The 22,404-nt window shown below is 39.9% G+C and overlaps 1 protein-coding gene across 1 annotated transcript in view; it reads right to left on the bottom strand.

Moving 5' to 3' along the window:
• The window catches only part of LOC122127944 (protein inturned-like), a 39,584-nt gene that overhangs the window by 3,969 nt on the left and 13,211 nt on the right, over positions 1 to 22,404 (bottom strand). Inside the window, exons 5-7 of the mRNA XM_042702260.1 lie at positions 21,110 to 21,310; positions 15,677 to 15,795; positions 11,588 to 11,677 (exon numbers count right to left, since the gene is read on the bottom strand). Of these exons, the coding sequence (XP_042558194.1) occupies positions 11,588 to 11,677; positions 15,677 to 15,795; positions 21,110 to 21,310 (410 nt within the window). The remainder of the gene's footprint in view (positions 1 to 11,587; positions 11,678 to 15,676; positions 15,796 to 21,109; positions 21,311 to 22,404) is intronic.

Here is a 22,404-nt window from a genome sequence, read left to right as displayed (position 1 = left end):
GTATGTTAGGGTACATGTTAGGGTACATGTATGGATACTTGTATATTTTACAGTACATGTCAAGGTACTTGATAGAATACATATTAGGGTCAGGGTTAGAGTATATTAGGTGATTTCAGGGTACATGTAAGCTTACCTGTATGCTTTATAGAGTACATGTTAGGGTACTTGTTACCATTTATGTTAGTGTCTAGAGTATGTTTAATGTGTTAGAGTACTATTGTGAAATCTGTTAGGATTAAAATACTTGGTAAAGTTAGGGCACACATTAGGGTGTATATTAGGTTACTTTGGGGTACACGTTTGAGTGAGTTTAAGAGTACTTGCATGGTTTTGAATAAGTGTTAGGTTGCTTGTTAGGATATGAGTTATCATTTGGAGTATATGTTAGGAAACGGTATGTGTTGTGCAGGTGTTATAGTACACTTATGACTTGAAGTACACATGAGATTACGTTGTAAGATATGTGCACATGTTTAGAGTAGTGTTTGAGTACATGTTTGAGTATGTGTTGGGGTTACAGTTACAGTTTAGGTTAGACAACATGTTAGGATGTGTGTTGGCATAAGTTGAGGGTACTTCTTAGGGTATATGTAAGGTTTACAGTACGTGACAGTGGTTAAGGTACATGTTATGTTTAGGTTACATGTCAGAGTATCTTTTAATTTCTATCTTAGGGTATACATTAGAGTGTTTGGGGTACATGCTAGGGTACATGTAAGAGTACCTGTTTTGTTCAAAGTTCATGTAAGAGTAATTGTTACTATACATGTTAGTATCTTGAGTATATGTTATAATATATGTTAGGGTAAGGGTAAAATTTTAGTAGGTAGCAGGTTTGTGTTAGAGGTTGGGTATGTGTTAGGGTTTAGGTATGTCATGGTTTAGGTTTTAGGTATGTTTGGTAGGATTATGGTATATATTAAGACCAGACCACATGTTAGGGTATTGTTAAGACACATTGTTGTTCTGGTGTATGTAAGGGTGTGTGTATGGTTTAGACTGCGTTAGGGTAATTTGTTGCTGTACGTTAGTAATTGGGGTACATGTTAGGGTTAGAGTATGTGTTAGGATACATGTTAGAGTTAAGTTATGTGTTAGGGAACATGTTAGAGTATATTGGAGGGTACATCTTAGGGTACATGTGTGGTTTACTGCACGTGTTCAGGTATATGTTAGGGTTTGGGTACATGTTAGGGTTCAGGTATGTGTAAGGGTTAGCACACATGTTATGGTATTTCTTAGGGCTATGATTGGAGTTAGGGCATGTTTGAGGCACATGTTAGTGTTCAGATTCCAGACCTGTATGTTTTAGAGTGTATGTTAGGCCACTCCCATGGCCTCAGCCGTTGTGGGGTTGGTTTGCTCAGAGTCCTTGCCCTACCCTGCTCAGTGGTGTGGGCCATGCTATGCCCAACTTTGGGGGAGACTGGAGACTGGAATGAGCAGTCAGCTGTGCTTTCACTCTGTTCACACACCTGCCATGCATACACATATGAGGGTATGGGTGGGGATTGAGTGCTATGTATCTCTGTGTGAGAATTGAACCCAGCTTAAGCAGGTTTGATGAAAGAAGGCCATCTACCTCCAAGGATGCAGGTAAGTCTGTTAAGTATCAGGGTGTGGGTGGGGTTGGGATTAGGTTAAGAAACTTGGGTTGCCAGGAGTCTGGGGTGGTGACAATAGGGGCTAGTGTTACTAGGGCTACTGTTGTTACAACTGGTCTGGTTTGGGTTTGGGTTCAAGTATAGGGTTGTTTGTTTATATTAATGGTAGGTTCAAGTTTTGCTTAGGGTACCTGTACCCTTAACATATACACTAAGCCACTCACCAATCTTAGGCCTAACCCGAAGCCATTTGCCAAGTCAAATGCATACAATAATGGTGTACCTAATACATTCAGCAGCCCTAACCCATCCCCCAGAGCTAGAGGAGGAATAGGGTTAAGCACTTGGGTTGTTGAGAAATAGGGTAAAGGAATAGGATTGTCAGTGGTCAGGGGTGATGTTGATGTTTAGGGTTGTTAGGGCTACTGTTTTTAAGGTTGGTATGATTGAGGTTAGATTTCAATTGTAGGGTTTTTGATGTTATGGGTGTATTTAGGGTTCATGTTAGTGTACTGACTATGTTAGAGTACTTGTTATCATACATGTTAGTGGTTAGAGTACATGTTAGGGTTAGGACATGAATGTGTTATGGTATGTGTTAGGGTACATGTAAGAGTACCTGTATGGTTTAGAGGATGTGTTAGCATAATTTTTACCTTATATGTTAGGATTTAGAGTACATGTTAGGATATGTGTTAGGATACGTGTTAGGGTTAGGGTACGTGTTAGAAAATATGCTAGGATTTGAGTTAAGGTTTAAGGCACGTGTTCGGATATGCATTGGGGTACATTAGGGGACATGTTAGAATGCATGTTAGGTTTAGAGTACTTGTTCAATATGTGAAGAGTGAGGCTATGTGTTAGGGTTAAGTTACGTGTTGGGGTTAGGGCACATATGAGGGTACAGTTTAGGATTAAGCCGTGTGTTTGGTATGGTTCTGTAAATAGGAGGTACTTGTTAGGGTGTATTTGAGGTACAGTACGTGGTAGTGGTCAAGATATGTGTTGTGGTTAGGATATGTCTTAGGATATTTGTTAGAGTTTGCCTTAGGGTTAGAGTATATGTTAATGTATATGTTTGGGTACTTGTTAGGGTGCATGTAAAGTTTGGAGCACATAGTAGTGTTAGGGTACAGATTAGGACACACATTATGGTTTGGGTATATGGTTAGGCTTTGGCTTAGGGTATATGTTAGGGCAATGTGCCTGTTCAGAGTATATATGAGGGTACTTGCTATGGTATATTGTAGTGTTTAGAACATGTTAGGATATGCATTAGGGTAGGATGTATTAGGGTATGAGGATTTGGGGTACATGTAAGAGTACCTGCATGGTTTAGAGTACTTGTTCGGGTACTTGCTAGGGTGCATTAGTGTTAGAGTACATGCTAGGGTTCATGTTAGGGTACATGTATAAAGTACCTGTTAGTGTTCTTGTTAGGCTGTTAATACTTTGAGTATGCGTTTGAGTTCAGGTTAGACTGTATGGTAGAGTTAAGGCACATGGTAGGGTGTGGGTTAGAGTTATTGTTTTGGTTAAGGTTAGCACGCCTGTTAGGGTATATTAAGGTATATGTATGATGGGACTTCTATTAGGGCACAAGTTAGGAAACATGTAAGGATCCTTGCAGAGTTACAGTTCATGTTGGGGTACCAGTTGGGATAATTGTTAATGTTTAGAATACATGTTTAGGGTATGTATTAGGGTTATGGTACTTGTTAGGTTACGTGTTAGAGTATGTGGTAAGGTTTGTGGTAGGGTATGTATGTTAGGCTTTGGATGAGGGTGTGTGTTAGGGTATGTATTAAGGTACATTGGTGGTACATATTAAGGTGCACGTAAGGGTACCTGTATGGTTTAGAGTATTGGTAGGGTAATTGTTACTGTATGTCTTAGTGATTAGGGTATTTGCTAGGATAGATGTTAGGGTTCTGTGTTAAAGTACACATTAGGGCATGTTTTAGGTTTAAGCTGTCTGTTAGAGTACATATTAGAGTATGTGTTGGAGTACATTTAGGGGTACATGTTAGTGTGCATGTAAGTATACTTGTGTGGTTTACAGTACATGTTCAGGTAGTTGTTAGTGTTTGAGTACATGTTAGGACATATGTTACTGTTAAGGTATGTGTTAGATTGGCACACGTGTTAGGGTATCTTTTAGGGTTATGATTTGGGTTAGAGTTAGGGCATATTGAAGTACTTGTTGGTGTTCATAATTCCAGACCTGTAGATTTACAGTGTATGTCCAGTCAGTCCAATGGCCTTCAGCAGTCGTGGGGTTTTACTCAGAGTCCTCCTGTTATGCTTGAAGGCATGGGTCCTGCTAGGCCTAACTTTGGATGAGACAGGAGATTAGAATGAATGGTCATCTGTTGACACACCTTCCCTGTGAGGATATGGTTGGGGATTGCATGCTTTGTTTCTCTGGAAACTTTGGCCCACCTGAAACAGGTTTTGTTTGGGTGATGGTATGTGTTAGGGCATATGTTAGGGTATGTGTAACAGTTAGGGTACTTGATAGGGAATTTGTTAGTGTTAAAAGTATGTATTAGGGTTAGGGAACCTGTTAGGTATGTGTTAGGGCACAAGTTATGGTATGGGTAAGCATACTTCATAGGGGAATTGTTAAGGTACATGTTAGGGTTTGGGCACACATTATGCTATGTGTTAGAGTAGGTAGAGTATATGTTAGGTGTATATAAGGATATCTGTGTGGATTAGAGTAGTGTTAGGGTATATTAGGGTGCATGTTAAAGTACATGTTAGGATTAAGGTACAGCTTGGGGTGAAGTACATATGTGAGGTACATGTAAAGGTATATGTATGGGTACTTGTACATTTTAGACTATGTATTAGGGTACTTTTGACAGTATGTGTAGGTGGTTAGGGTACATGTTATTGTATCTGTTAAGGTCAGGGTTTTTGTTTTGGTTAGAGTATGTTAGTGTACATTCAGGGTACATGTAAGGGTTCCCTGTGTGGGTTATAGAGTATGTGTTAAGGTACTTGTTACCATGTGTGTTAGTGTCTGGAGCATGTATAGTGTGTTAGAGTGAAAATACTATTGGAGAATCTGATAGAGTTAAGATATGTGTTAAAGTTAAGACACCTATTAGGATTTATATTACTTTGGGGTACATGTTACAGTGTTTGTAAGGGTACTTGTATGGTTTACAGTATGTGCTCGGGTACTTGTTAGGATATGAGTTAGTGTTTTGAGTACATGTTAGAAATCATTTTAGGGCATTTGTGGTACACATGTTATTATACATATAATACATGCGTGACTTGAAGTACATGTTAGAGTACTTGTTAGGGCATGTGTTAGATTTAGGGTACATGTTAGGGTTACAGTTTCGGTTTGGGATAGGCAACATGTTAGGATGTGTGTTGGTATAAGTGTACGGTACTTGTTATGGGTGTAGGATTTAGAGTATGTGATAGCGATTAGAATGTATGCTGTGGTTAGAGTATATGTTAGGGTATCTGCTAAGGTTTATGTTACGGTTGGGGCATACATTAGTGTATGCTTGTGGTACATGGCAAGGTCCATGTAAGAGTACCTATAGGTTTAGATTATATATTATGGTGTATATTATGATAAAAATAAGGTTTATGGTACATTGCTGGTTTATGTTTAAGTAGATGTTTGGGTATATGTAAGGGTGCCTATAAGATTGAGAGTTAGGGTAATTGTTCTTGTATGTGTTAGTGATTAGGGTTCAAGTTAGGGTTAGATTATGTGTTAGGGTTAAGGTATGTGTTAGAGCACATGTTAGAGTGCAATAGGGGTACATGTTAGGGTACATGTAGGGATACTTGTGTGGGTTACAGTATATGTTCAGGTATGTGTTAGGGTTCTAGTACATGTTAGGATTAAGGTACATGTAAGGATTAGCACACATGTTATGGTATCTCTTAGGGTTATGATTTGGGTTAGAGTTAAGGCATGTTTTAGGCACATGTTAGTGTTCAGGATTCCAAACCTGTATGGTTTAGAGTGTATGTTAGGCCACTCCCATGGCTTCAGCAGTTGTGGGGTTGGTTTGCTCAGAGTCCTTGCCCTTCCCTGCTCGATGGTGTGGGCCCTGCTATGCCTAACTGGGGGAGACTGGAGACTGGAATGAGCAGTCAGCTGTGCTTTCACTCTGTTTACACACCTGTCATGCATGCACATGTGAGGATATGGGTGGGTATTGTGTGCTATGTATCTCTGTGTGAAAATTGGACCCAGCTTAAGCAGGTTTGATGAAAGAAAGCCCTCTACCTCCAAGGACGCAGGTAAGTCTGGTAAGTACCAAGGTGTGGGTGGGGTTGGGATTTAGGTTAAGATTTTGGTTTCCAGGAGTTTGGGGTGGTGACAGTAGGGGCTAGTGTTACTAGGGCTACTGTTGTTAGGGTGGGTCTGGTTTGGGTTTGGGTTTAGGTATAAGGTTGTTGATGTTAATGGTAGAGTCAAGTTTTGCTTAGGGCACCTGTACCCTTAACATGTACCCTAAGCCACTCACAAATCTTAGTCCTAACCCAAAGCCATTTGTTAACTCAGGTCCATAGAATAACTGTGTACCTAATACATTCAGCAGCCCTAACCCATCCCCCTGAGCTAGGGGAGGAATAGACTTAAGGACTAGGGTTTTTGAGAAATAGGGTAAAGGAATAGGGTTGTTGTTAGTGGTCAGGGGTAGTGTTATTGATTAGGGTTGTTAGGGCTACTGTTTTTAGGGTTGGTATGATTGAGGTTAGAGTTCAAGTGTAGGGTTGTTGATGTTACAGGTAGGGTTAAGGTTGGGTGTTGTTTAGGCTACTTGGGATGGAGGTTAAGTTTTTAGTTTTGGTTCATAAACTGGTTAGAATAGGGAAAAAGTTATGATTAGAGTCAGTGTTACAGAAAGACAGTGGATTATGGTTAGTGAATGTTTTAGGATTAGGGATCTAGTGAAGTTAGGAGTTACAGAAAGTTATTTAACATTGGGTTATGGAATGTCAGGTTGAGGGTTAGGGAAGTGAATAGAGAACATGGTAGACAAAGGGAGAGGTTGGGGACTCTGTTAGGGGAAGTGTTAGGATAAGTGTTTAGGAAAGGTGCAGGGTTAGGTAACGAATGTGGAAGAACTTTGTGGGATGGGTTAGGGTTATGGACTTTTTATGAAGTAGATTATGGAACAAGTAATGGTTAGGGGACCTGTTAGGAAAGGGGTAAGAGTTACAGTTAATTACTGTGTTAGGTTTTGGGAGTGGTTATGATTGTTGAACATGTTATATGGTTTCATATGAATTTGAGTTACTGAACAGTTTAGGGTAGGGCTAAAGATTGGTGAGTGGCTTTGGGTGTGTTAGGGTGTGGGCTTTTTAGAGTGCAAGTATGGCTCAGAGTGTATGTTGGTGTACCCGTTAGGGTTCATGTTAGAGTTACAGTGTTATTTTATATGTTGGTGTATGTTTGGGGCATATGTCAGATACCTGTATGGTTTAGCCTATGTGTTAAGGTACTTGTTAGGGTACATGTTAGTGGTTACAGTATGTGTTAGGGTTAGGTTATGTGTCAGGGTACATGTTAGGATTCATGTAAGGGTACCCATATGGTTTAGAGTATGTGTTAGCATACTTTTTACCTAACATGTTAGGATTTAGAGTACATGTTAGATTATGTGTTATAGAATATGTTAGGTTTAGGATTTGAGTTGGGCATGTGTTAGGATATGCATTGGAGTATGTTAAGGGTCATGTTAGAATGCTTGTAAGGTTTAGAGTGTGTGTTTAGGTACTTGTTGCTGTACATGTTAGGGTGTGTGTTAGGATATGTGTTAATAGCGAGGCTATTTGTTAGGGTTAGGGCTTGTGTGAGGGCACGGGTTAGGATTAAGCTATGTGTAATGGTATTGTTCATTACATACGATGTACTTGTTAGGATGCATGTCAAGTTTAGAGTATGTGGTAGTGGTTAAGATTTGTGTTGTGGTTAGGATATGTGTTAGGGTATTTGTTAGGGTTTAGATTAGGGTTAGAGTACGTGTTAGTTTATGCATAGATAGTTTGGGTACTTAGGGTGGATGTAAAGTTTGGAGCACATGGTAGTGTTAGGGTACATCTTAGGATACATGTTATGGTTTGGATACATGGTTAGGGTAATGTACCTGCTTAGAGTATATATGAAGGTACTTGTAATGGTACATGGTAACGTGTTAGAGTGCATGTTAGAATATGCGTTAGGGTAGGCATGTATTAGGTTGTGACATGGGTTTAGTTGGGGGTACATGTAAGGGTACCTGTATGGTTTAGAGTACTTGATAGGGTACTTCCTAGGGTGCATTACTGTTTAGAGTACATGCTGTGGTTCATATTAGGGTACATGTATGTTTAAGAGTACATGTTAGGGTTCTTGTTAGGCTATGTGTTAATGGTTCGAGTATGTGTTTGGGTACACGTTAGATCATATGATAGAGTTAAGACACATGGTAGAGTATGGGTTAGGGTTATGGTTTTGGTTAAGGTTAGCGCATCTGTTAGGGTATATTAAGGTATATGTATGGTAAGAGTACATGTGAGTGTACTTATATTAGGGCATATGTTAGGAAACATGTAAGGATACTTGCAGAGTTTAGAGTACATGTTGGGGTACCTGTTAGGATAATTGTTAATTTTTAGAGTATGTGTTTAGGGTATGAGGTTTATGGTATACAATTGTCAGGCTACATGTTAGAGTATGTGGTAGGGTTTGTGGTAGGGTATGCACATTAGGATTGGATTATGGCATGAGTTAGGGTTAGAGCACATGTTAGGGTTCATGTTAGGTTATGTTAGGGTATCTCATAGGGTTATGATTTGGGTTTGAGTTAGGGCATGTTTGAGTTACATGTGAGTGTTCATGAATTGATACCTGTATGGTTTCGACTATGTGGTAGGGTACTTATTAGGGTTTGGGTACATGTTAGTGTTAAGGTATGTGTTAGGATGAGCACACGTTAGGATATCTCTTAGGATTTTGAGTTGAGTTAGAGTCAAGGTACATTTGAAATATGTGTTAGTATTCATGATTCCAAACATGTATGGTTTTATGGTGTATGTGTAGCCAGTTCAGCAGTTGTGGGGTTGTTTTGCTTAGAGTTCTTCCTTTACCATCATTGATGTGGTGGGCCCCGCTGTGCCTAATTTTGGAGGAGCCTGGAGCCTGGAATGAGTAGTCAGCTGTGCTTTCATTCTGTTCACACAACTGCGATTCCATACACATATGGGTGGGGATTGAGTGCTATTTATCTCTTTTTGGAAACTTGGACCCACCTTAAGCATGTTTTGTTAAGGTTATTGTATGTCTAATGGCACATGTTAGGTGCATGTAAGGGTTAGGGTCAGGGTCAGGGCCAGGGCCAGGATTTAGGTTAGGGTCAGGGTGAGGGTCAGGGTGAGGGTCAGGGTGAGGGTCAGGGGGAGGGTCAGGGTTAGGGTCAGGGGGAGGGTCAGGGTTAGGGTCAGGGTCAGGGTTAGGGTCAGGGTCAGGGTCAGGGTTAGGGTTGAGGTTGGGGTTGGGGTTGCGGTTCGGGTTGGGGTTGGGGTTCGGGTTAGGGGTTGGGGTTGGGGTTGGGGTTGGGGTTAGGGGTTGGGGTTGGGGTTAGGGTTAGGGGTTAGGCTCAGGGTCAGGGTTTAGGGTCAGGGTCAGGGTGAGGGTTAGGGTTAGGGGGTTAGGGTTAGGGTTGGGGTTGGGGTTGGGGTTGGTGGTTAGGGGTTAGGGGTAGGGGTAGGGTTGGGGTTGGGGTTGGGGTTAGGGTAGGGTTAGGGTTTAGGGTGAGGGTGAGGGTAAGGGTGGGGGTGGGGGTCGGGGTGAGGGTGAGGGTTAGGGATAGGGGTTAGGGTTGGGGTTAGGGTTGGGGTTGGGGTTAGGGTTGGGGTTGGGGCTGGGGCTGGGGCTGGGGTTAGGGCTGGGGCTAGGGCTAGGGTCAGGGTCAGGGGTAGGGTCAGGGGTAGGGTTAGGGGTAGGGTTACGGGTAGGGTTAGGGGTAGGGGTTAGGGTTAGGGGTTAGGGTTAGGGTTTGGGGTTAGGGTTGGGTTAGGGTTGGGTTAGGGTTAGGGTTGGGTTAGGGTTGGGTTAGGGTTAGGGTTAGGGTTTGGGTTCGGGTTGTTAGGGTTCGGGTTCGAGGTTCGGGGTTCGGGGTTAGGGGTTAGGGTTGGGGTTGCGGTTGGGGTTGGGGTTGGGGTTAGGGTTAAGGGTTAGGGTTTAGGGTCAGGGTCAGGGTTGAGGTTGGGGTTGGGGTTGCGGTTCGGGTTCGGGTTTGGGGTTCGGGTTAGGGGTTCGGGTTGGGGTTGGGGTTAGGGTTAGGGGTTCGGGTTGGGGTTGGGGTTAGGGTCAGGGTCAGGGTTTAGGGTCAGGGTGAGGGTTAGGGTGAGGGTTAGGTTAGGGTTAGGGTTAGGTTAGGGTTAGGGTTGGGGTTGGGGTTGGGGGTTAGTGGTTAGGGGTTAGGGGTAGGGGTAGGGTTAGGGGTAGGGGTAGGGTTGGGGTTGGGGTTAGGGTAGGGTTTAGGGTGAGGGTGAGGGTGGGGGTGGGGGTGGGGGTCGGGGTGAGGGTGAGGGTTAGGTTTAGGGATAGGGATAGGGGTTAGGGTTGGGGTTGGGGTTGGGGTTGGGGTTGAGTTTAGGGTTGGGGTTAGGGTTAGGTTAGGGTTAGGTTAGATTAGGGTTAGGGTTGGGGTTTGGGTTGGGGCTGGGGCTGGGGCTAGGGTCAGGGTCAGGGTCAGGGTCAGGGGTAGGGTCAGGGATAGGGGTAGGGTCAGGGTTAGGGTTGGGGTTGGGGCTGGGGCTGGGGTTAGGGTTGGGGTTAGGGTTCGGGTTAGGGTTGTTAGGGTTGGGGTTAGGGTTGTTAGGGTTGGAGTTGGGGTTAGGGGTAGGGGTAGGGTTGGGTTAGGGTTAGGGTTGGGTTAGGGTTGGGGTTGGGGTTGGGGTTAGGGTTAGGGGGTTAGGGTTAGAGGGTTAGGGTTAGGGTTTAGGGTTAGGGTTAGGGTAGGGTTAGGGTTTAGGGTGAGGGTGAGGGTAAGGGTGGGGGTGGGGGTCGGGGTGAGGGTGAGGGTTAGGGTTGTTAGGGTTAGGGTTAGGGTGGTTAGGGTTAGGGTTGGGTTAGGGTTAGGGTTAGGGGGTTAGGGTTAGGGTTAGAGGGTTAGGGTTAGGGTTAGAGGGTTAGGGTTAGATAGTTAGGGTTAGGGTTAGAGGGTTAGGGTTAGGGTTAGAGGGTTAGGGTTAGAGGGTTAGGGTTAGGGTTAGAGGGTTAGGGTTGGGGTTGGGGTTGGGTTAGGGTTAGGGTTGGGGTTGGGGTTGGGGTTAGGCTTAGGGGTTAGGGTTGGGGTCGGGGTCGGGGTCGGGGTTAGGGGTCTGGGTTAGGGGGTTAGGGTTAGAGGATTAGGGTTAGGGTTAGGGTTGGAGGGTTAGAGGGTTAGGGTTAGAGGGTTAGGGTTAGGGTTAGGGTCAGGGTCAGTTAATTATGAGTGTCAATCATGCCTCTATTACTAACTACAAAAATAAGATGTATTTCAAAATACTTGAAAAAAAAGCTATGAGGAAGATGTAATCGTTTAAGATGTATCACTAGGAAAGTTATAGGTACTCAATGTTTTGTTAAAGACCTTCAACCTTGGACAAAATATCCTTCTGCTGACCCTTAATTTTCCAACAACGGTAAGTAAATTGAAAATATGTAAAATCTGTATTAAAACACTGTTAAAATTCTGAGCAGAAGACAAGCTCATCTATCAGCCACCTCTGTATCACCAAAGAGAAAAGTGTACAGATAGCCTATAGCCTCTGTGTGTCCAGAGGAACCTCGGTGCATCTTTATACCCTATTCATACTAGATGAATATAGGTAACCACTACACTTGCACAACATAGCGTTACATCACAACACTCATTAGTAGTCTGTCTTTTGATCAAATGTCACCATTTTAATGATACCAGATTTGTTACCAATATTTCTTATATTAAATAAAAATCTCAACTTACTCTTCAGCAGGTAGGCCAATTAACAACAACTTGTCAAACTCTTTCAAGTAAGCTATATGAATTTGCTTCCCATTTAAAAGGAGGGATGAACTAAGGAAAAATAAATTCAAGAAGTTAGATTATCTTTAAATGTCATAAAGTTAACTTATTTGTAAGCTTTGGCATGACTTAAACAGTATGATTTTAAAAGTCAATATTAAATATGCAAATTTCTGTCATAAAGAAAAGGTAGGGAATTACATCAGAACAAAAATACTTTCTAAAAATTTTAAAAAACAGAAACAATCCAAATTAATATAGGCCAACCAAAAGTAGACTCATTGTTTTCTTCAAAAGAAAGTTTCCATACCAGTTGGTATATTATACCTTTGCTCACTTTTGAATATGACATGCTAAAGGAAGCCATCCCAGCTCAGAAGGTGACAGTCCACTCTGGGATTTAAATATATAAACAAGTAACCAAAACATAACTCAGACATTAAGAATGTTCTCAAGGAAACTCTTGGGGGTAATGGGTATGTTAACTATGGAATAGTTTTGAGGACATATACTTAGGTCAAAACTGATAAAACTGTGTATTTTACACCTGCACAATTTATGTCGAGTACATGTCATGAAGCAGCAAAAAGCTAATGTATTCTCAAAAGAGACACAATGAATCATGGAAATACAGAGAATGTAAGTGCATAGATTTTTAAATATGTATGAATTACCAAACATCTTTATTACTATTTTTAATGTTTTTCTTTACTATTTTATGTACTCATTTAAAAATGAATACTTTTACAAAGGTTTCTATTTTTTTTCCTTTTTTAATTTTTTATTTTTTGATTAAGTGATTATATACTTTCCCAAATTTCACAATATTGTGGGATAGTGATCCTCAGTTAAAGTCACAAACACATTCTAACTTTCCTGGAGCAAATTGTCTATCACGGTCTATAACATTTATGAGTTCTGTGAGCTTTGCAATACAGTTATTTCTTCCACATTGGGTGGTATGTACATTTCTTTTGTTTTGCATAGCGTCAGCTGTTCCCTCTTTCCCATTTGTTCCCCCCCTCCCATCGCTGCCATTAAGTTGCTTAGTTCATTTTGGTCAATGTCCAGTGCAGCTAATGGGTCCCACTGTTGTATGTTTTTCCCTGATTCCCTCTAATTCTGTGTCGTCTTCCTGGTTCCCCTCCAGTGTACACATATATACTATACGTGTGATCAGCAGCATGGGGTTATTTAGTAGTGGTTCGACCAGATGAGTGGAAGTTCTTTGTTTCTTAAGTCCCGTTAATTTTGTCATATCACCTAACATTTTTACAAAGGTTTTTAAAAGTATGAATGCACCAAGATATTCATATTGCTAAGGAACCCCTAAAATAGTAAAAATCACATCTATTGTTTCTTTAAAATTATTTCTCTGGTTTTACTGTACATGTTTAACTCATACCTCATCACTAATAACAAGACCTAAATATTAAATAAGATAATTATCTATCCCATAAGGTATTAAAAAAGAGCAGCCAGGCGCTGGTGGCGAACCCATGTAATCCTAGCTACTCAGGAGGTTGAGATCTGAGAATTGAGGTTCAAAGCCAGCCCAGGCAGGAAAGGCCATGAGACTTTTATCTCCAATAAACTACCCAAAAAAGCTTCAAGTGGAGCTGTGGCTCAAGTGGTAGAGCACTCACCTCAAGCTGAAGAGCTCAGGGACAGCGCCTGGGCCCAGAGTTCAAGACCCACAACCAACAACTACAAAAATAAATAAATAAAAAAAGAACCTACATGAAGAAATTCAATTTTATTTTTCCTTCTCAGTGCCAGGGATTGAACCTAGCACATTGCCACACTACTGAGCTAGCTACATACATAGCCTTTTACATAAAGAAACATAAAACAAGGTGCCTTTTAAAAGGAGACCTGCACCTCAAAAATACTATGGCAAATGGTAGAAGACAGTCACAAGTAATCACATATATGATTCCATTCATACATGTATAGGGCTTGGACAGGGTACAGTTAAGCAAGCTGGTAGCTAAAAGGCACAGCATTTCTCTCTGAGGTGATAAAACTGTTCTAAAATTGACTTTGGGGTAGTTATACATATCTGAATATAAATCAAAGTATTACTTGTACACCTTTAAAATCTGTGATTTTATGAATTTTATGTTTATGAATTTTATTTCTCAACAAACCATTTAAAAAGGGAAAGGGGGGGGAAGCCAGGTTCAGGTGGCTCATACCTGAAGCAACTCAGGAGGCTGAGAGCTGAGGATACTGGCTTAAAGCCAGCCAGGACAGGAAGTCCATGAATGGAGCTGTGGCTCTCAAGTGGTAGAGTGCTGGCCTTGAGCTAGAAAGCACAGGCATTAATAATGCCCAGGCACTGAGTTCAAGCCCCAGGATGGACTGAACGCACACGCCACATGCACATACCACACATACCCCCTCCCCGCCCCACACAGGTGAAAAATAGGACTAGGGGTACAGCACAGTGGTATAGAGCATTTGCCCCGCAAAGTGGGAGGCCTCATTGTAAAATGAAATATAAATACAAATAAAAAGAGGTCTGGTAAAGTGCTTTTATAAATGCAATTTATACCCTAAATGAGGTTTTGAGTACTACTGTTGACAGAATGAACTAATTTCTATTTATGACCACATTAAAACTCATGGATTTAAGCATGACTTTTATCTAGGAAAACAAATTCTTCCTATTCTCTAACAGACACTACCTTTTAAAATGTAATAGTATAATATTTATGAGAAAGTAGGAAAAGGAAAAACAGCCTTAAAACTCCAACTTATTATTTCATGAGTAATACAGGGCTCTTAAAATTGGAAATTTTTATAAGCTCCAAATGTAATGAAATATTAAGGAAAAAAATCATCATTTTTATAAAAACAAACTTCAAAAGCATTGAATTCTCTCATCTCAAATTAATTAGGGTACTTTAAAGTCGGGGCTTGATAAATCAATTTGGAATGGGTGTTTGGCTCTATAGCTAACTATACAATGTTAGAACTTTTCTTTTCTTTTTCCCTTAAGTGCTAGTAATCATTTCCACAGCTTCATATATGCTAGACAACTGCTTTAGGAGTGAATTACATCTCCAGCCCTAATGTTTAAAATTTGAATTTGCAGCAAGCACTAGTGGCTCTTGCCTATAATCCTAGCTACTCAGGAGGCTGAGACCAACCAAGACTGTAATTCCAAGCCAGACTGGCAGAAAAAGTCTATTGAGATTTTTTTTTCCAATTAACCAGCAAAAAGCAAAGCTGGAGGCATGGCTCTGAGTATAAGCTATAAGCAAGAAGCCGAGAAAGCAGTAGGCCCAGAGTCAAATCCTAGTACCCTCCTATACTCACACACAAAAATTATTTGACATTAATTTTGCTTACAGGGGACAATAAATTCTGAATATATATCCTAAAGTAATTACTGTATTTTTCTATCACTATACTACACTATACTTTTCTATCACTTCTGTGAAAACAGTATTTTTTTCTGTGAAAAAAATCACTATTTAGTCATTCTTGCCAACTACAAAAGCATTGTCTAACAAAGTAACAATCACAGTAAAAACAGGAAGAAGCTGGAATCATAATTCCATGCTGAAAAAAGATAATACTTTTATGAAGAACTTATTATTATTATTTTTTTGGGTCTGGTAGTGGGGCCTGAACTCTGGGCCTGGGCGCTGTCACTTAGCTCTTCAGCTCAAGGCTAGCGCTCTACCACTTGGGCCACAGCGCCACTTCCGGCTTTTTTCTTTTTTGCTTATGTGGTGCCGAGGAATCGAACCCAGGGCCTCATGCATACAAGGCAAGCGCTCTACCACTGAGACACCTTCCCAGCCCTATGAAGAACTTAAAACACTATTCATTAAAATGTGCCCAAACACCCAGCTCTATAGCTGTATTGAAAAATCTACTATATAAGTCAAGTAGATGACTCTGGGCATAATGCCAATGAACAAAATATCTGCAGATATCCCATCAATACAGATACCTACACATTATAGATACCAGTATATGCAGCACTTCAGAACCAGATACACTCAAGAAAAGAACTAAATAGAAATTAATGATTACCTGGTAACTTGTGTCCCGGTTACATTTTCCAGCATGTCACAGAGTGTGAGAAAAATCCCTCTCACATTTTTTAGTTTCTGAGATGCTTCAGACTTTGGATAATGATACAGAATTTCCTGCTGTTAAATGAAAGGAAACATAAATGATGAACTCTCTCTACACCAAAATTTCCAACTATTATTTTTGTTGTGGCAAGTTCAGATTCTGTATCAAGAACAGAAAAGATAATCTTTTCAATTTCAGTGAGGTTTTATACCCATGGAAGAAGCATGCCTTGAATCTTTAAATTAGCATTTAAAACAACCCATTTGCCAATGTGCCTTCTTAGGCTTTGGGGTCAGATTTACCATTCCATTTTGTGCCGCTATAAAATCCTCCTTCTCTCTAGATAATAAATTAAATTAAAACTATATTTGAAAATAAGTCAGAAACTGCCAATTGGTCATATTACTAAAATATATACTAATTAGGATACTGATTATTTGAAATTACAATTTCTAAGTCTTTTAAACTTTAATCACTGTTAACAATTTCTATTCTTAATCTTTCATTACATTTCATTCTGTATGTATTCTTATTACCTACAGTTAATAGAACTTTACACACCACATGGAACTATCAGGAGTCTTCAAATACAAATTCCTTCAACTGGCTTATAAAAGATCATTTCTTCATTTGGGATAAAATCATAAAATATGTATTTAAATTTAAGACAAAACTGCAATTATACTTGCAAAGTGAGAATGCAACAATAAAGTAGTATAAATAGAAAGCATATGGTGATGTTTTATAATCTTACCCTTCTTAAATTTGAAAGTATTTGCATACTACAAATTAATTTAAATTCAAATGTTAAAGGAGAGTATATGTTATTCTAGTCAGTAAGATAATCCACAAATGGTTTTTAAGAATGTGCAGCTGGGTGCTGGTGGCTCACACTTGTAATCCTAGCCACTCAGGAGGCTGCGCTATAAGGATCGAGGTTCAAAGCCAGTCTGACCTAGAAAGTCCAAGTAACCACCAGAAATCCAGAAGTGGCGCTGTGGCTCAAGTGATAGAGTGCTCACCTTGAGCTGAAGAGCTGAGGGATAGCGCCCAGGCCCAGAGTTCAAGCCCCACAACCGACAAAAAAAAAAAAAGAAAAGAAAAAAAAAAAAGAATGTGAGGTGTTTCTCTATTTTCAAGAACAGTATATTCCAAGTATACAAACAGCTGATTAAAATAAACTAATAAGGCTGGGCTCCAATGGCTAAGACCTGTAATCCTACTTAAAAGGCTGAGATCTGAACATCATTGTTCCAAGCCAGCCGGGGCAAGTCCATAAGACTCTTATCTCCAATTTACCATCAGAAAACTGGAAATGGAGCTGTGGCTTAAGTGGTAGAGTGTTAGCCTTGAGCTGAAGAGCTCAGAGACAGCACCCAGGCCCAGAGTTCAATACCCACAACCAACCAACCAACATACATACATAGATAAAATAATAAATCGCTCAGGATGTGCAATGTGCTAGTATTTGTAATAAGTGTGTGTGCGCACGCGCACCCACGCACACACCAGTACTGGGACTTCAACTGATGGCCTAATGCTCTCGCTTGGCTTTCCACTCACAGATGTCAGTGTACCACTTGAGCCTCCAGTCCATCTTAATACTTTTCAAACACAAAAATATGAGCCATTGTATTTCTCACTTTTTGCTGCTAATTAGGCAACATCTAAATTTCTCACAAGGCAACTCAAAAACAAGCAAAATAAAAACATCTGGTTGGAAACCAGGAATGATTCAGAGTGGCTTTCAGTTCCTCACAGATTAACAGTCACAAGCCTGATCTCCTCAAGCATTATCCTATCTCCTTGATTCTCTCTATAGTTTATCTTGTGTTAGAAGATAATTATTTGTGTTAGAAATCATTACTAACATGATGACCATATACTGGAATTTTTTTTTTTTTTTGGGGGGGGTCAGGTCGTGCACACTACCACTTGAGCCATAGCACCACTTCCGGCTTTTTTTTTCTGCTTATGTGGTGCTGAGGAATCGAACCCAGGGTCTCAAGCATACAAGGCAAGCGCTCTACCACTGAGCCACCTTCCCAGCCCCCATATACTGGAATTTTTACAACTGGACAAATATAAATAATGATAAACTAGAAATAGCTGCTTTGGGACTGAAAATGTGGCTTAGTGGTAGAGTGCTTGCCTAGCATATATGAAGCCCTGTGTTCGATTCCTCAGTACCACATAAACAGAAAAAGCTGGAAGTGACGCTGTGGCTGGCTTTGAACCACGATCCTCAGATTTCAGCCTCCTGAGTAGCTAGGATTACAGGCGTGAGCCACTGGCATCCGGCTCAAACTTTCTTATAATATTTCCACTGTAACAAAACATTATTTTATCCTTAGAAATTAAGTCAAACATCAATTAAGGTCTTCTGCTTTGTCTATCTAACACATACGTTTAAATGCTTATTAATAAGTACTTTCACACTGGTTTAGCTGAAACATCAAACACCATTTCAAACAATCTGATTAGTTTTTCAAATCTCTTAGATTATAGTCCTTACAGTCTACATCTTGTAGCTAAAAAATGACAAGTTTTTACCAAATACATAATGTCATAAAAAAGCAGAATGAAGAGTATTTCAAGATTCTCATTAAAAATAAAAGCTCAAACAAAATGACCCTATGACATTGCATTGAGGAGTAGTATGACTAGTAAAAGAGACCATTTTAATAGGTCTCTATACTAATCACAAACCCTTAGTATTAAAGACCTGGCAACCTCTTCAGTTATTACCCAATTTAACTAGCTGCATTTTTAAGCACTTGTTAATAGTATGCATTTGCAGCAGCCTCTACTCTGTTCAATAAGAATAAAAAGCCTTCCCTAATTACATAGCTAGAAGAGACAGAAACCTGTTCACACTTCCCCAGGGAAAAAGAGGCAAGGATGACAAAAGGCCTTAGTAGTGCCCTACTCCAAAGCAACCTGGAATAATGCTGGATGTTATCCTTGACATTTGTTGGATGTTTTATATAATAAATTCCTAAGTGTCACTTGTTTTAGAGATATAAGGGGCCACTATTACACACAAGAAATAAGAATGATTAATTCTAGGTCTCAATATGTTGCTCAGATCAAAGAAAATGATTTAAAAAACATAGTACATTCCTTTTTTGCCATGTAATAATTCATTATATATGAACCATTCATTGACAGATGAACCACACAGGAAATGTAGGGAATAGAGGCTTAAAAAATTCAGAATAGTTAAACATTTTTCAGATCTCACTTTTGCTCAGAGAATTATATTAGACTAAATGCTTTGAGAGAGCTTTCTATTGTAAAAATAGCTTCCTGGCTAGTTGAACTGATGGCATGCAAGAAGTACTGAGGTTTCTAAGGCATCCTCTACATATTCTTCCACCCTCCTCATCCATCACTACAAAAGAAGCTGGGATTCAGCTAGGAGTTCTGCATGCTGAGCAAAAGGACAGAGATAGCAATATCCTAAGGGTTGATGCTTACGATAGCTTCAACAGAATGCTGGGCTAGTGGCAAGCTGAGCCACCATGTACCACTGCAGTAAACTGAGTCCAGATCCTCAGGCAATGCTAAAGTGCCCCTTAATTAGGGGGCAGAAATTGAAGTACAAGAGAGAGAATGCTAGAGAGTATTCCCACTTTACAAATATCAGACTTCCAAGATAAAAATCAAGCAGTAAGTTCAGACAAAGATCCTTAAAAAGACATAAGAAAATGGAGTTGGGAAGGTGGCTCAGTGGTAGAGTGCTTGCCTTGCATGCCTGAGGCCCTGGGTTTGATTCCTCAGCACCACATAAGCAAAAAGAAAAAAGCCGGAAGTGGCACTGTGGCTCAAGTGGTAGAGCGCTAGCCTTGAGCTGAAGAGCTGAGGGACAGCACCCAGGCCCAGAGTTCAGGCCCCACGACCGGACCCCCCTCCCCGCCCCCAAAAAAAGACAGAGAAACTGCTTGCTGTGGTTTAAATCTTAAATGAACCCATTTTCCTATAGTAGTCTTTGGTTGCCAGAGGACAGGCCTAGTGGAAAGAAGACTTTGCTCCTAGGACTTTGCTGGGACTTTTTCCTGACAAAAAAAAATGACAGACTGACTTCAATGATAGAACTCTAAAGACAAAGGAATATTATTTCAAAATCTGAGAAATGTGTTTGTTTAAAGTTTTTAAATTGATATTTGTAACTTGTGTAGACGTGTCATTTTTCCAACAGTATTTATTGAAGAGACTGTCCTTTCCCCATTTTCTTGTCTCCTATGTTGCTCTAAATGCATAAAGATATATCTGGACTCTATTATGTTCTCTTGGTCATCTAGGTTTCTGTTTCTATGTCAAACTCATGTTGTTTTAGTTATATTTAGCTTTGTGGTATATATCAAGGTCTGGTAGCATAATATCTCCACAGCTTTGTTCTTTAAGCTCAAAAATCTCTGTAGATGTGGTTTCTATTCAAATTTCAGGATTCTATTTAGGCCTTTCTGAGTGGTAACTGGAGATAAGAATCTCATGGATTGGCTTCAAATCCCAATCTTCCGATCTCTACCTCCCGCATAACTAGGATTACAGGTGTGATCCTCCAGGGCCCTGCTAGATTATTTTCTTATTTATGACTAAAACGACATAAAATCTAGCCAGGTGCTGGTGGCTCATGCCTGTAATCCTAGCTACTCTGGTGACTGAGATTTGAGGATCGCAATTAGAAGCTAGCCCGGGCAGAAAAAGTCTGTGAGATTCTTATCTCCAATAAAGTGCTCAGAAAAAGCCAGAAGTGGTGCTGTGGCTCAAGCCTTGAACACAAAGAGGGTCAGGGACAGCATTCAGGCCCTGAGTTGAAGTCCCAGGACTGCCCCCCCTCAAAAAAAAAAGGCATAAAATCTAATACCACACCAGACACACTTGTTTAAAAAACACTGAGATATGAATTAAAAATATGTAAAACATAAACGGGAAGAGGTAACTGATTACAAAATGTGAGAACCTTTCATGACGTTTACACAACTATATTTGTACTTATTTGTCAAAACTCAACAAATTGTCCATTTAACACAGTTTAGTTTAATATATAAAAAGCAATACCTCAATAAAGACTAATCAAAAAAGGAGTTCAGGATAACAAGAGTACAGGGGAACAGGAGCTTAGCTTGTAAGCTAGAAGATACTGCAATAGTATCTTCTTTCTCTTTTTCCTACTGCTTGAAACAACTAAATAGTTAATTCACTTATGTTTAAAAAAACATTTGTTGTGTGAAACATTCATAAATAAAATACACAAGGAATAAGTCTGAAAATAGGTTACTCGCTTTAATTCTTCCCTAAATCAAAATAAAACATGCCTACATTTACTGAAAAGACTACAAAAGGTCCTTACTTTTTACCTTCCACTTTCAAGCACACACTCACCTCTTCCTTTGAGGTTTCCGAGTCAAGATGCAGTGTGAGATACATGATGATGTGTGGAGAATGTGGAGGATTCTGGATGCTGTCAACCTCCTCTCCCCAGAAGAGCTTCACTAAATCACTTGTGTTTGTCTGTGTCTTTTTCTTTCTTGGTTGGATAGTTTCCTTTTTCACAGCATATGCATTTTCAAATGTCAGTTTCACCTTAAAAATTAAGATGAGGCAAAATTGGCTGCATTTTTCCAAGAAGGTGTACACTGTATGGATAAGTCATTCTAGAGCAAAGAGTCCTGATAGAAGAGGTTATATGTTCCACTGGTTTATACTTGTATCTAGCTTCTTGCACAGTGTCTGACCAGTATAAAACTTTACTGAGGAGTAATTTAATTTATTTGTTCTTAATTATTGACTACAAAAACAAGAAATGCCATGAAAAGATCAGAATTTAGTATGAAGTGAGAATGTATTCAAGTTATACTACATTATTATACTGATAGCACTGAGTCAACTGAAAGAGATAAAATGAAGAGACAAAGGATCAAGATCAACTTCACACAACCAGATTTTACTTTCTTTTCAAATGGGGTACTTCAAGTATTTTCTCAGACATTCTTTGTGATCTTTTACAGTAAAGACCAATGATGGTAAAACCTGTCAACACAATAGGTCCTGGACCATAGCCTTAAGATAAACGGTCAGTTCTATCAACATAGTTTTAGCTTTGTACCCTAACCTTAAGATTGGTAAGAATATGTCCATTTTCCAACTGCCAAAAGGTAGAAGTAATACATTTAGCATACTGCCTGCCATATGGGAACATCAGTACCCTTCCCTATTTTACTCCTGGCTCCATCTAGTTCTACTTACAGGGCCTCAGGGAAATGGCTGTAACAGAAAACCCCCTTTCAACAATAAAAAAGGAAAACATGGTCTATTTTGGTTTCTAGTTAAGAAGTCTAAATTCTATATAGTTATTAGCCATTCATTACCTAAACACAGGTGCTCGTTTTTTGAGAAAGACACAGTTATAATACCCAATCTACTAGCAAAACTAACAAATGTTTATACACAGAAAATAACATCATAATAAAGTACACTAAAATATTATAGTAGTTGAGTACTGGAGAAATTTGTTCCTTAGTTACTTTTTTGTGGTTTCCAAAATATAATACTATAGATGCATTACCTTTATAATATACATCTTTCTAAAATAATAGATTTAATGATATTTGCTCATGATGGGATTATATTCTGAAGTTGTATATAAACAAAGTATCTTCAAAATTGTATTAGGGAAG

This window comes from Dipodomys spectabilis, unplaced genomic scaffold (assembly GCF_019054845.1).
Source record: "Dipodomys spectabilis isolate Male_0828 unplaced genomic scaffold, ASM1905484v1 ptg000318l, whole genome shotgun sequence".
NCBI lineage: Eukaryota > Metazoa > Chordata > Mammalia > Rodentia > Heteromyidae > Dipodomys > Dipodomys spectabilis.
This window is presented reverse-complemented; position numbering and strand designations above follow the sequence as displayed.